Source organism: Vipera berus (genome assembly GCF_964194415.1).
Source record: "Vipera berus genome assembly, chromosome: 3".
NCBI lineage: Eukaryota > Metazoa > Chordata > Lepidosauria > Squamata > Viperidae > Vipera > Vipera berus.
This window is the reverse complement of record NC_138204.1, coordinates 188,256,319-188,269,790: the sequence shown is the minus strand read 5'-3', so window position 1 is coordinate 188,269,790 and position 13,472 is coordinate 188,256,319. Positions and strand designations below refer to the sequence as shown.

General features: G+C 37.2%; 1 protein-coding gene across 2 annotated transcripts in view; it reads right to left on the bottom strand.

The window, feature by feature from the left end:
• Positions 1 to 1,156: 1,156 nt before the first annotated feature.
• Positions 1,157 to 13,472, bottom strand: part of CPNE3 (copine 3) — a 36,498-nt gene continuing 24,182 nt past the window's right edge. For both annotated transcript variants that reach the window (XM_081325295.1, XM_081325296.1), the window contains exons 8-16: positions 11,784 to 11,882; positions 10,223 to 10,309; positions 9,238 to 9,297; positions 8,514 to 8,647; positions 5,993 to 6,047; positions 5,651 to 5,702; positions 4,787 to 4,920; positions 2,818 to 3,054; positions 1,157 to 1,483 (exon numbers count right to left, since the gene is read on the bottom strand). In XM_081325295.1, coding sequence (XP_081181421.1) covers positions 1,352 to 1,483; positions 2,818 to 3,054; positions 4,787 to 4,920; positions 5,651 to 5,702; positions 5,993 to 6,047; positions 8,514 to 8,647; positions 9,238 to 9,297; positions 10,223 to 10,309; positions 11,784 to 11,882 — 990 coding nt within the window. In that variant the 3' untranslated portion in view covers positions 1,157 to 1,351. The remainder of the gene's footprint in view (positions 1,484 to 2,817; positions 3,055 to 4,786; positions 4,921 to 5,650; positions 5,703 to 5,992; positions 6,048 to 8,513; positions 8,648 to 9,237; positions 9,298 to 10,222; positions 10,310 to 11,783; positions 11,883 to 13,472) is intronic.

Genomic DNA, 13,472 nt, shown 5'->3' with positions numbered 1-13,472 from the left:
ACTTAGCATATACACACAGAAGAACAGAAGTTATGTACACTACTTTCTAACTCAGGGGTGTCAAACTCAATTTCATTGAGGGCCGCATCAGCATTGTGGCTGCCCTCAGGGGGCCGGGTGGGCATGGCCAGGGTGGGCGTGGCCTACTGGGTGGGTGTGGCTAGAGTGTGTATGGCCTACTGGGTGGGCGTGGCCAGCTCTACATCATTCGCATCAAGGGTGCCTATGGGGGCCTGGGCAGGAGTGGGACAGATCTGAGGGTCTCTGGCAGAAGGAGGGTCTCTGGGCCAGGGCCAAGGCAGTGGGGGCCGTTCCCTCACTGTTTCCAGGATGGCTTCGTGGGCCACATGAAACCACTTCGCGGGCCGGATCCGGCCCCCGGGCCTTGTGTTTGACATGTCTGTTCTAACTGAACAAACAGCAAGAAAATATGTCAAAAACTTTTGGATTACTGATCAGCATGTAGTTGGGATGAAGAAAAAAATGCTGGAAGCAGATGAAACACAATCACAAACTCACTAGCTGTCACTAAATAAATGCAAAAATCCCCCAAAGAGCAGAGGACCTGAAAAAACCTACAGAGCAAGATAATCCATGGGCATTGTGCTGAAACGAAAATTTACACTCTCTAGCTTCTCTAAGTCAGCTGTGGGGAGAACTACAGTTTATACTACTGAATGAAAGTGATAAGGTATCCTGGAACTAGCTCTAGCCATAGGGAAAACATTTATGAAATATTAAAATAACACAGATTCTCCAGCACATATAGATCTCTAAATATACAGCTATAAAACAGGTAAGCTTCCCTAGGCACACTCACATATATAGCTCCTATGTCCATGTTCTTATTTTACACGATTATATTTCTCAAAAGTCAAATTGGTTTGTGATGAAATAAGCAACAAAAGCAATCCTAATCCTAATTATATCCTTTATGTGGAACAGAAAGACACAAACTGTTGGCAACTGTGAATCACAGTCAGATGCCACCTTGATTTAATAGTACAATGTAAGCTGTAAATTGTAATATAATTCCGTTGCAGTCTCCAGATAATACTAATGTTCAAATGTTTGCTGTTTCATCAAATTGCAAATGTGTGTGTGTGTGTGTGTGTGTGTGTATATATATATATATATATATATATATATATATATATATATATATATATACTTTTCCAATCTCACTTGCAATGGGGTTAAAGATAGAGCATCTTTGGCAACTTACAACAAGAAAGGGAAAGGCTATCCTAGCATGGCACCTTTTGTGTAAAATGTATGAAAAGGCTTTTATTGTGCATCACAATCAAGAGACACCACAGACAGGCAGCACAGAAACTTCCCACAGAGTGATTTATGCTTGCTTCTGCTGTTCTTGCTTGGCTGTAGGCTTGTTTGGTGGTTGCAACTTGCACATGCTGAAATAGCTCACAACTTGCTGTGGCACCTCTGCCAGGACACTTTGAGCAAGAGCTTCCTTGGGAGCCTAATTCAAAGGACAGAGACAGAAGTAAAACCAATTTATTCAATGCCGAGCGCTTTTTCAAAGGAAAGATAGCTATCACAAAGTGATTTGTCCATTAAGATTGTCTTTAGTGGAGTTCTTTCTTTTATACTGGCTTCATAAAGCCAAAAATAGCTAGTAGCAGATCACTTTGGATATGAAAATTAAATGAAAACATTATGTAACATCTATAAAAATTACCACCGTGCATTGTTGCAAGTCATAACCAAATATTGAGCAATGTAAGTTGTTTAATTAGTGGAATTTCTGAAAGATTTATAAAGCCAAACTTTTCCTGTAGCTGCAAATGGAGGGCATCCATCTTTGACTGCCAACTTTATACTTGACAGCCTTATCCCATCAATAAACTATCTTACTTCCTCCAAGGTACAAACACATGAAAGAAAAACCACAGTTTACCTAGATCACATTGGAGTCAACTACCAAGAGGATGATCTTATTTGATTTTATGGAATATTTGCTACATGGATTTTATCTTATTTTATTTGATATGGTCATTAAATTAATATGTAATTACCAAAGTAATCATTTCAATTTGAAATATACAAGTACCTATTAAGTAGCAAACTAAAGCATAACCCACAGTGGTAAAGTTTTAGAATATAAAACAAATACTTTCCATTGTAGTATTTAGCCTTTAGAAACAATGGAAAGTAAGGACTAACTGGTTCTTTTTCTAAGGGAGAGAGATTTGTTGCAATAATAACTATATTCACTGCATTACAAATAATAGAACAAACTAGTGCAATAAATGTTTTAGTAATATAGCACTGTCTCTAATAGATCTATGCAACAAAACAGGTTTACTTCAATGAAGTGATATAGGTCAGAGATGACATATAATATCTATAGATATTTTAGACAGGTACTTACTTTTGTCTCCCCCACAGGGATATTCCTTTAACAGGATGCTCACATAAACCTACTACTAAAAGTTTCCATTTGGGATGAAAATTGTAATAAAGAGTCATAGATTTCATTCAGAATTGGCTGTATGTTTCAAGTAGAATTCAATAAGAAATTTCTGTATGTTTACTATATCCTAACCAAAATTTAATGTATCTACGAAGGGAACCTCTCAAACGTCTTAGGAATGCTTGGAGTGTATAAGAGAGCCAACAGAGCACCAATCTACAACTTTTAAACAGCCATAATTTTCCTAGATGGGAAAAGATGCAATTGCTTTAAAAGGAGCTATGGAAAGCTCCTATTACATTCATCTTATAGCATGTTCTAAACACACCTTTCTAGGAATGAACCTGAAGCAACGCACATGTTTAAGAAACAATACTTACATTGTGGAACTGTCTAAATGGCACAAATTGGACAATGTCTCGAATAGCAGCTTCTCCTGAACGTGACCTCAAAGCTCCACTGTCACTGTCCAGAAATTCCATGGCGCTGAAATCAGCACCTCCAACACCAACAATAATGATGGACATTGGAAGCTTAGAGGCATTGACAATAGCAGATCTGGTTTCATCAAGGTCTGTTATCACCCCATCCGTGATTATCAGAAGTATAAAATATTGCTGTTGAACAAAAGCACTTTGTTAAAATTAACAAGGAAAATATATTCCCAAAGATAATAGACTGGGATACCAATTTACTGTATAAGAATGGCAGAAAGGAAAAGTTCCAAAACAACACACTAAAAAAGGTTAATGCAATTTCACGTGTGTCTAAGCTCTTCATCCGGAGAACAATCCTTATGGAAAGGCACTATTATCTCCAGATAAGTTACGGGAACAGTATTATTTACTCTCTCATTATACTTAACAATGATAGTTAAGTTACAGGTTATCCTCAACTTACAACAGTTTATTTAGTGAGATACAACAGCGAAAAAACTGATTTGTAACCATTTTTCACACTTATGACTGTTGCAGCATTTCCCACGGTCACGGATGCTTACCAACTGCTTCATATTTATGACGATTGCACAATCCCAGGGTCATGTAACCACCTTTTGCAACTTTCTGACAAGCAAAATTAATGAGGAAGCCAGATTCAGTTAACAACCATGTTACTAACTGAACAGCTTCAGTGATTCACTTAGCTGTGACAAGCAAGGTCGTAAAATGGGGCAAAACTCACTTAACAATGTCTTGCTTATCAACAGAAATTTTGGACTCAATTTTGGATCATAAGTTGAGGACTACCTGTACTTTAACAGTGAAATAGCCCATTAAATTTTCTCCATCAAATCCTAAATCAATCTTTTTACCCAACTAAACTGTATTCAATTTACTTTTATGTTTCTTACAACAAACACCAATACTCACTTCTATTTAATTAATTTCATTTTAGTTGCCAGAAACATATTTTTATATACAACCATTTTGCTTCTTTAGACATTCATTTCCTCCTATCCATCCTCTCATGTAATACTCCAGATACAGGAGCTTCTTGTAAATACCATGTTCTGGTTTAGAGTATTTTAAGGATATCACCCCATCTGAAAAATATAGGATCCACAAAGGCCAACTCACAACACAGAAAAATGGCAAATATGAGGTGAAGAGGGTTCTCAAAACATGCAGGAAGTCAACTGCTATGTTCTACCACAAGGAAAGGCAATCTGGTTATATATATAGTTTCTTAGCTGGACAAATGGTAATAAGCTTTCTACTTTTTTTTCAGTCATACATTGTTGCGATAAATTATTAGTAAAGCTGCTTCAGAAATCTTACAAAATCTTACCTGCTTCAGAAATCTTACAAAAAGTCATGTTTCATGTACTGAGTTTACATTACTGCTTTCTAAATAAGTAATGATAGAATTATTAGTAGAAAGCCATAAATGCCTGGATAATTAGAATCAGGCTGATATCTCAATTATGACTTCCAAATAGCATAACTATTTAAATCAACAGATACAGCATTCACCCCCAACGTGTAACAGATATAAATTTGTTCTATGAAAACCAAAGTGCTTTAAGGGCATCTCAGGGGAAAGAAATTGCTAGGTATAGATATTTATGTTCTACACAAATAGTAGTTAATGCTACTCTTCATGACTCATCATAAATAATCTCCCTTTTGCTTTTTGAAACATTTCACTCTTACTATAAAGTACTAAAAGGATTCTAACAAGGTAGAGGTGCAGTCTTCTTGCCAGGTGTAATTGCTTACACCTCAACTGTTTGTTTATATTTCGAAATTACCAATTAATTTAGATAATTCAGAAACTCTTTCAACAACTCATTCTTTTACCTTACCAGTATCTTTTCACAACAGTTAAGCATAGCAAAAAGATACTTACTGAGGCTGTTCTCTGCTGTGAAGCTGCAGCAGCAAATCTAGCTACATGATTGATAATTGGAGAGAAGTTGGTGGGCCCATACAATTTTATTTGAGGAAGGCAGACCCGATATGCATCCACAATACCCTGAACACCTGCAGGGAATAAAAGCATAATGAAGGAAATTTATCCATCACAGCCACCCTCCACTCTAGTTTATGGAGGTCTACATGCTGAAGCCTCAGTAAGCACTTCAATTGTAAACAGTCTATATTTAAGGAAGAAGATCTACAAAGTTGCTTATCTCAAGCCTTAAAGTAAGCAGACTAGCTAGTCAAACAGTGAATGAAACTTAAATCCCAAGGATTGTTGAAGGCCATATGATTTTGGAGAAGAGCTGTCAGTATTTCTTGCAAAGGTGATTCTTTTCATATTGTTAAGTCCTGAGGTACGCAGAGAATTTCATCACTACCCAACATTAAAATACTTGTAGCAACATAGGTCTTGTTCCAAAGAGAATTCCCGTAGTAAAATTTTAACAGATCCACATATGGCAACTCCTTTATGGAAAGAAATCATAATAAACTCATACACTTTAGAAGTCCCTTTGTGGCACTTCATTAATGTTATATTTGTGAAGGGTTTTTTTAAAAAAACAAATAATTCCTTCCATATTTTCATAAGTGTGTGAGCTGTTGCTAATCTTTCTGCAGGCAGGCAATTTTGATCAGAAATCTTTATTTTTACACCTGTCTCTGAACAATTATGCAAAATTAACAGTGTTAATTTTAGAATGTGCAATCACTGAACCAAGTCTTGCTTTATTGTTGCATTCACCACACCTAGAAATGTCAGGACATACTTTTGTAGTATATTAAAACTTACCACTGCAGAAAGGGTTCGATGGGTTAAAGTTCAAGGGGAATTCGTGCGACACCTGAAAATACATAAAGGTACCCATTTTTTCATGGGTTCAATAATCTTTCACCAGGTAGCTTTCCTCTAAATCAAACTTTCACAACTTTAGCAATTTTAAGACTGGTGGATGTCAACTCCCAGAATTTCCCAGTCAGCAGAATTCTGGGAATTGAGGTCCACCTATCTTAAAGTTGTCAAGCTGAGAAACATTGCTCTAAATCTACATCATGTCACTATTGTTTTAATTTAATCAATAAACTTTAACAACATTTTATAGAGTAAATTATCTTCCCAAAGCACACTGCTTACCTGCCATGAAGGGGGGATCTGAGCGCCAAACCCAAAAGCTGGAAACATCTTATCTCTGTGTAAGCAATTTAGAGAAACAATGATAAGTAAATCCATAGTTTTGCACTCATTAGAATATATGTTCATGAACAGTACGGGTAGTTCTCGACTTACAAGCATTCATTTAGCTACCGTTCAAAATTACAATGGCACTGAAAAAGGTGACTTATGACCATTTTTCACATGACTGTTGCAGCATCCTCATGGTTCTGTGGTCAAAATTGGGGCACTTGGCAACTGGCATGTATTAATGATTGTTGATCTTGCAATCATCATTTGTGACCTTCCCAGCCAGCTTCTGACAAGCAAAGTCAGTGAGGAAAGCTACACTTGCTTAATGGTCATGTGATTCACAATTACTGTGGTTCAACAACTGTTGCAAAAAGGTCATTAAAAAAGGGCAAAGCTCACTTAACAACTTCCTTGCTTAGCAATGGAAATTTTGGGCTTAATTGTGGTCTTAAACTGAGGACTGCTGTACTTCCATACAGTACATAGTTAGGACCCACTACCAAATTATCTAAGAGTAAGTTTAATTGCATTGATGAGTGTTTGTTCTAAGTAGGTATGTGCAAAATGACACAGAAAAGGAAGTCCATGGAAATTCAACTCTTCCACCACTCTGCAAGCCGTTCTCCAACTAGATTGTTCAGGACTGCCCCAGACCGAAGATTTCAGGAGGTGTAGGTGAATGGAGAGCCAGTATGGTAGGACGAGAAAAGCCTTTCTGATTTGCTCTTTTATGTTAGCTTATCTTAGGAACCAAGTGTATTGTTTTTCTCAGTTGAATGCCACTCCATTCGATTTATCCAAAAGAGTATAGTCAAAGTGGAACTGAAAATTAATCGTACTTCTAATCCATCCAATAACTGAAGTTAGATCATTATTGTAATAAAGCAAAAAGATCCAATATGACCTTCAAAGTAACACCTACCAGTGTTTCCTCCAATTGCTCAATGCTAACAAAGTGGTTTACCCAACTCTGGAAGGGCAGAAAGCTTGCATCTGTGACTCATATCTCCTCCCAAATATCTGCTAAATTATTCTGCATGGATGGCAAAGCTAGGATTATAATCTCCTCATACCACTGAGTTATTGCATATTGCTTGCAGCATCAATTCCAGCACAGGGTGGAGAATAAATAACTTAGTGGGACCAACATGTACATGTTGAACTGAATACTGCTAAGTCAGTCATCTAAGCAATGCTTCTCAACTTCAGCAACTTGAAGATCAATGGACTGGGGAATTCTGGGAGTTGGAGTTCAGACATTTTAAAGTTGCTGAAGTTGAGAAACACTGATCTAAAACATTCAGATTTCACAACCATTCTATGATTTCTATACAAAGAAATGAAAAATCTATGAAATCCTAATGCCATCACTTATCTGCAGGTGAAGGATCTCTGATAAACTATTCTAACTATTCCCAAGTGATGCAGTGGTTAGAGTGCAGTATTGCAGGCTGTCTGTCCACTGCCAGAAATTCAATTCTGACTGGCTCAAGGTTGGCTCAACTTTCCATCCTTCCGAGGTCGATAAAATGAGGAGCCAGATTGCTCAGAGCAATATGCTGACTCTGTAAACTGCTTAGAGTGCTAAAGCACTATGAAGCAGTATATAAATCTAAGTGTTATTGCTATTTCTTCAATATCCCTGCCCCAACATGCCTCCCTAATGTGACATTGCATAGAAGATACAAACTTTTCAAAGGTTAAATACAATTAGGCAAATCTGAAATCTCTCATTTCTTTGGGAGAAGAGGAAGTTGCTTTGGAGTTCTGGTTCTGATTTCCAAATAGCCAAACTGTGAGATATATTTTTTTTTAAAAAAAACCTTTTGTTTGATCAGGGCCAAGAACCATGCATACAGCATGGAGTTGCACATATGGTTCTGCAAGTGAACAGGAAGTGCATTTCTGCAACAGGAATCTGGCAGAGAAGTGCAACGAAGCACAGGAAAAATGCGTAAGATGGTGAAAAAAATTAGAAAAGCCAACTAAGTAGAAAGACAGAAAGATGGGATAGCTGGCTAATACTTCACAGAAGAAAGATGATTCAATAATATCTAGATGGCTTGAGGAGTACATTGGTGCAAGAATACAAGGAAGGAAACAATGAAAGTTTTAGAGGGAAGTCTGCTAAAGATTGGACAATAAAATCCTGGAACAAATTACAGAACTTTTACAAAAGGGACATTAAAAATGCAAGAGTTCAATTACCCCGGCAATTGTTGGAAAATCCACCCCCGCTTTTATACTTTCTTTCACTAAGCTATATCAGTGAGAATGTTTAGTTTTAGCTTAGCCATATCATTTAATGAAATTGTATATCGAAAACCCACTCTTATAGATATAACCAAGGATGGGAATTTTTAAAAATATGTAAAAATAAGTTAAAATATTTAAAATAAGCTTTGACTTGAATCCACGTATACTCATCATGTTCAACAGTTTAAGAACAATTTAATAAAAAAAAACATACGTATCATAATCCTGAATGACCATTCCTACAGACCAAATGGCTGACAAGTATTCATTCACTCCATTGGGGCTGATGTAATGTAAGGAGTCTGAAGAACGAGGATCTCCATTAGATCCAGTAAAATCAATGCCAACCTGTAATAATAATAATAGTAATAACAACTACGATCAGGTACAAATATTAGTTTGTTCCTTATCACCTGTTGTAATACCAATCAAAAGGATAAGCTAAGTTTGTGTGGGAAAATGTGAAAGGTTTCCCACCTCCCCACCCTCACGGAATTAACAGATTTTTCAGGATTTTGTTTGCACAAACTATATGAAGATTAACAATTAGGGAAACATTCCAAAATCCAATAAAATAAAATGCTTCCTTGCGAACACAATTTCCAGTCAAAGTTAATTCAAAAGAGGCTGCACTTCCTTGAGCTTCTTTAAAGGCAACTAAGTTAAATATATAGACTTAGGAAGTGACAGAAACTCAATCCCAAAGCAATGCTGCAATGCTTAATGAAAGCAATATTTAAAAGCATGAATAGCATTGAACACAAACCTCTTGTCCTTCAGCAGGAAAGTAAAACATCATGTCTCCTGTATCCTCTTCCTTAATGCCAGCACTTTAGTACTAATGGAACAGTTCTGGCATGGAAGCACGTATCCAGTCCTTCTCAAATGAATAGAGCTTATTGTCAATACTTAAGACAAGGAAATTATAGTTTACTTACAGTAAAATTCAGCTGGCATCCCCCCATGATGTAGTCAAGGAAAGTACACTCTGTGATGACCTATAGAAAAGTTATATTGTGATACATAAACCAAGTCATCCATTTTTTTTACAACCTAGTTCTACCCCAACAGGATAAAGGCAGGATTTTTGACATCTAAATTGAGGATGGGGATGGACTGTAAGATGGGAACAGCAGTGTCCTAGTTGGAGAAATGTAAGGATTGACTAAATGCAAAATCCAAGTAAGATATTTGATGCTCAATGCTGTACAGTACTGTTGCAATAGAAGCTACTAGGATACTGCAGAGTCACAGTTTCTAAGGCCAAAGGATGCTTCAGAGCATGTGAGGATGCAAACATAACATCTGCTGGCAACAGTTTTAAACAGCTATATTTTTATTTGGGATAGCACAACTATTCTCTATACCTCAAAAAAAGACATTTGATCTAGGGGGCTGCAGATAGGAGCTCCAGAACACCTTTTATCCCTTTGAAACAGAACAGCATTTTACAGTTATTGCACAACTTTCACTAGCTTCAACTACCCCTTTTTCTTTTTCCAAAAAGGAAAGCTGTGCAGTGGCTGAAGCAATGCTGTATTTGCAATCTTTCCTCTCTGCTAAACAAGGAAGAGTCAGTTCAATGGACCAGATTAGTGCCAAAGGCTACGTTTTGCACCAGTGAAACAGCTTTTTCAGCCTGACTGATGTCAGAGTAGTTGTGTGGAAAAAAAATAAGAGGAATAACACGTTGAGATCTTTAAAAAAAAAGTAGGATAAAAATCTGATACGTGAATAAAATACTGCAAATTGTTAACCTCATAAAATTGCAGAAGCTGCATCAAAATGTTGAATTTAGTCACAGTGCAGAGAAAAATGTTTTCTTCCAGTACAACCATTAAATCAAATACTTTTATTATATTTCCCTTATTACACCTAGATATGTCCACATAAAGATGAACACAGTATTTTGAAAGCACTGACCTCACAGTGTTTAAAGCTCACAATCCCTGAGTTTTTGTAGCTTTTCTTTTTCTGCCTCTTTTTTTCATTGATGCATTCAAATTCAATCTACAGAATAGCAAAAGTAAAAATGGCACATATTTAGACTGTGATCTAAACAGTCTGCTTAAGCAGAAACATATATATGACTTTTGGCAACATTTCTTCAAGTCCTCTTCAGACTTCTGAACTTTATATCATATGTCATGGATAGCATAGTTGTCAATTGCTTATGGAAGATTGCATGCAAACACTGCCTGCTTGAACTTGAGGAAGAAAAGAAGAAAATCTGTGCAACATTTTGTATTTATTTATTTTTAGACTGCTATTAAAATATTATTGCTATTAATATTTCAGCATCTTGCCCATACCACAAGACTTTTAGAAGTAATAATAAACATTTTGGGACCAGCAGTCTAGGGCTAAATGCTGTAATTACTCACAAACCTATGAGAAAAAGGAAGAGAAAGCAAACAGATACTATCATGCTTCACAGCAGCTTTAATAATAATAATAATATAGTTGGAAGGGACCTTGGAGATCTTCTAGTCCAACCCCCTGCTCAGGCAGGAAACCCTATACCATTTCAGACAAATGGCTGTGCAGTCTCTTCTTAAAAACTTCCAGTGTTGGAGCATTCACAACTTCTGGAGGCAGGTTGTTCCACTGGTTAATTTTCTGTCAGTAAACTTCTCCTTAGTTCTAGGTTGCTTCTCTCTTTGATTAGTTTCCATCCATTGCTTCTTGTCCTGCCTTCAGGTACTTTGGAGAATAGTTTGACTCCCTCTTCTTTGTGGCAGCCCCTGAGATATTGGAACACTGCTATCATGTCACCCCTTGCCCTTCTCTTCATTAAACTAGACATACCCAATTCCAGCAACCGTTCCTTGTATGTTTTAGTCTCCAGTCCCCTAATCATCTTTGTTGCTCTTCTCTGTACTCTTTCTAGTCTCAACATCCTTTTTTACATTGTGGCGACCAAAACTGGATGCAATATTCCAAGTGGTATTACTTGATCTTGATTCTATCTCTTTGTTAATGCAGCCTAGCACTGTGTTGGCTTTTTTGGCAGCTGCAGCACACTGCATATTTAAGTAATTGTCCACTATGACTCTGAGATCCCTCTCACACTTACTACTATTGAGCAAGGTACCACCTATAATTGTACCTATATATTTGGTTTTTCTTGCCTAAATGTAGAACCTTACATTTTTCGCCATTGAATTTCATTTTGTTAGATAGCGCCCAATCTTCAAGTCTGTCAAGATCCTTCTGTATCTTAAGCCTGTCTTCTGGAGTGTTGGCTATTCCTGCCAACTTGGTGTCATCTGCAAATTTAATGAGTTCCCCATCTATCCCCTCATCCAAATCATTGATGAAGAGCACTGGACCCAGAACAGAGCCCTGGGGCAGTTTTTGGCTAACTCCATTTATAGGCACCCCTTTTGAGTCCATCTCTTTCTTTTAGCAAAACCTCAAGGACCCAGTGTTTGCTTCCACATTCATTTCAATTAACATGTTAAAGACATATAAATGGACTAACCGGTGAATGTCGAGAGGCTTCCTTCAGTTTAGACATTGCAGCTTGAAACGTCCCTATGAGATCATGTGATCCATCATTGTCGTAGTCATAGCACTCAACCTAAAATGAAGCATGCAGCATTAGCCTAGAATATTATAGATAGTATCCTGATAAAGTTTAAGGGTATCAAACTACATTGCTACTCAGACGTAGTTATAATTCAATAACTATGATAGTGTCAACTTTGTTTTTAAAAATACTGTCCATCAAAGCCTGACTGCAACAGTAGTAGTAATGCACTATTAATTGATATGGCATTACATGCTTTAAAAATTAAGTTTTAAGGCAATTCAATTGCTTGTATTTATCATTTTTGATGTTCACTGTCCCCTCCAGTCTAATATATCAACACTGCAAACCAACACATAGCCAAAAATATATTTTTAATGTTCTTAAGATACATGCATGGACATTTCATTTAATGCAAACATGCAGAGACTCCTATTACCAAAGATGATTTGTGGAAACAAGTTTTGATATAATGAAAGCACATAGAATAAAGCTGAAGTCAGGGGTGGAAGACAGTACAAATACCCATGTTTCAATATGTATTTTATGGTCATCCCTCAGTTTAATGATTAACATAGTAATAACATAGCAAATCATTAAGAGATATTCACCCAAAGTAATGTTTAATAATTAATTTAATGTTTAATATATACTGAGAGTTACATTTCCCACCCATATTAAAAAAAAAGAATTCATGCTTGCTGCTTCAACACACAAAAAGACACACTTTGGAGATAACTAATGAGGTATTCAAATGAGATGCTTGTGCATTATGGTTGAATATAGAAACAAGCCATTTGAATACATAAAATGACAATACTGTCAGGAAGAAATAGAAAAGTTATTTTACTTACTACAATGAAATAGGCAGCTATATAAGACACTGTGTGCATAAAGTATGAAAGCATTGTTCAGTTATTATAAAATCATACTTCCCTGTCTTGTTCATTAGAACAGATTTTTAATTCCTGAAACTATCAAAGACTTTCTATTTTCTCAGATGTTTAAGTTTAAGTTTAAGTTTATTGAACTTATATACCGCCCTTTTCCCGTAGGAGTCAGCGCGGTTTACAAAGTATTTAAAAACATCAATACAATACAAGAGTTAAAAACAGTTAAAATAATTAAATTTGATCCCTGAGGGGGGGAAAAAAAACAAAAAAAAAAACCCTCTCAGCCTAGGCCGGAAAGTTCAAAGAGCCAGGTCTTCAGGTCCCAGCGAAATGAACGAAGTCCTAAGCTCCACGGGCAGCTGGTTCCATAGGGCAGGCGCACCCACTGCGAAGGCCCTCCCCCTGGGTGTTATCCGCCGGCAGTCTTTTACAGGTGGCACCCTGAGAAGGCCCTCCAAGTGGGAGCGCACAGGACGAAGGGAACTTGATGCCGGCAGTAGGTGTTCCTTCAAATATCCCGGACCCAAGCCATTTAGGGCTTTATAGGTCATCACCAGCACCTTGAATCTCACCCAGAGGGCAACCGGAAGCCAATGTAGCTCGCGGAGTAGAGGTGATACATGGGAGTATCGGGAAACCCCCATCACAACTCGCGCAGCAGCATTCTGCACCAGCTGAAGCCTCCGAGTGGTCCTCGAGGGCAGCCCCATATAGAGAGCGTTGTAGTAGTCCAACCGGGAGGTCACGA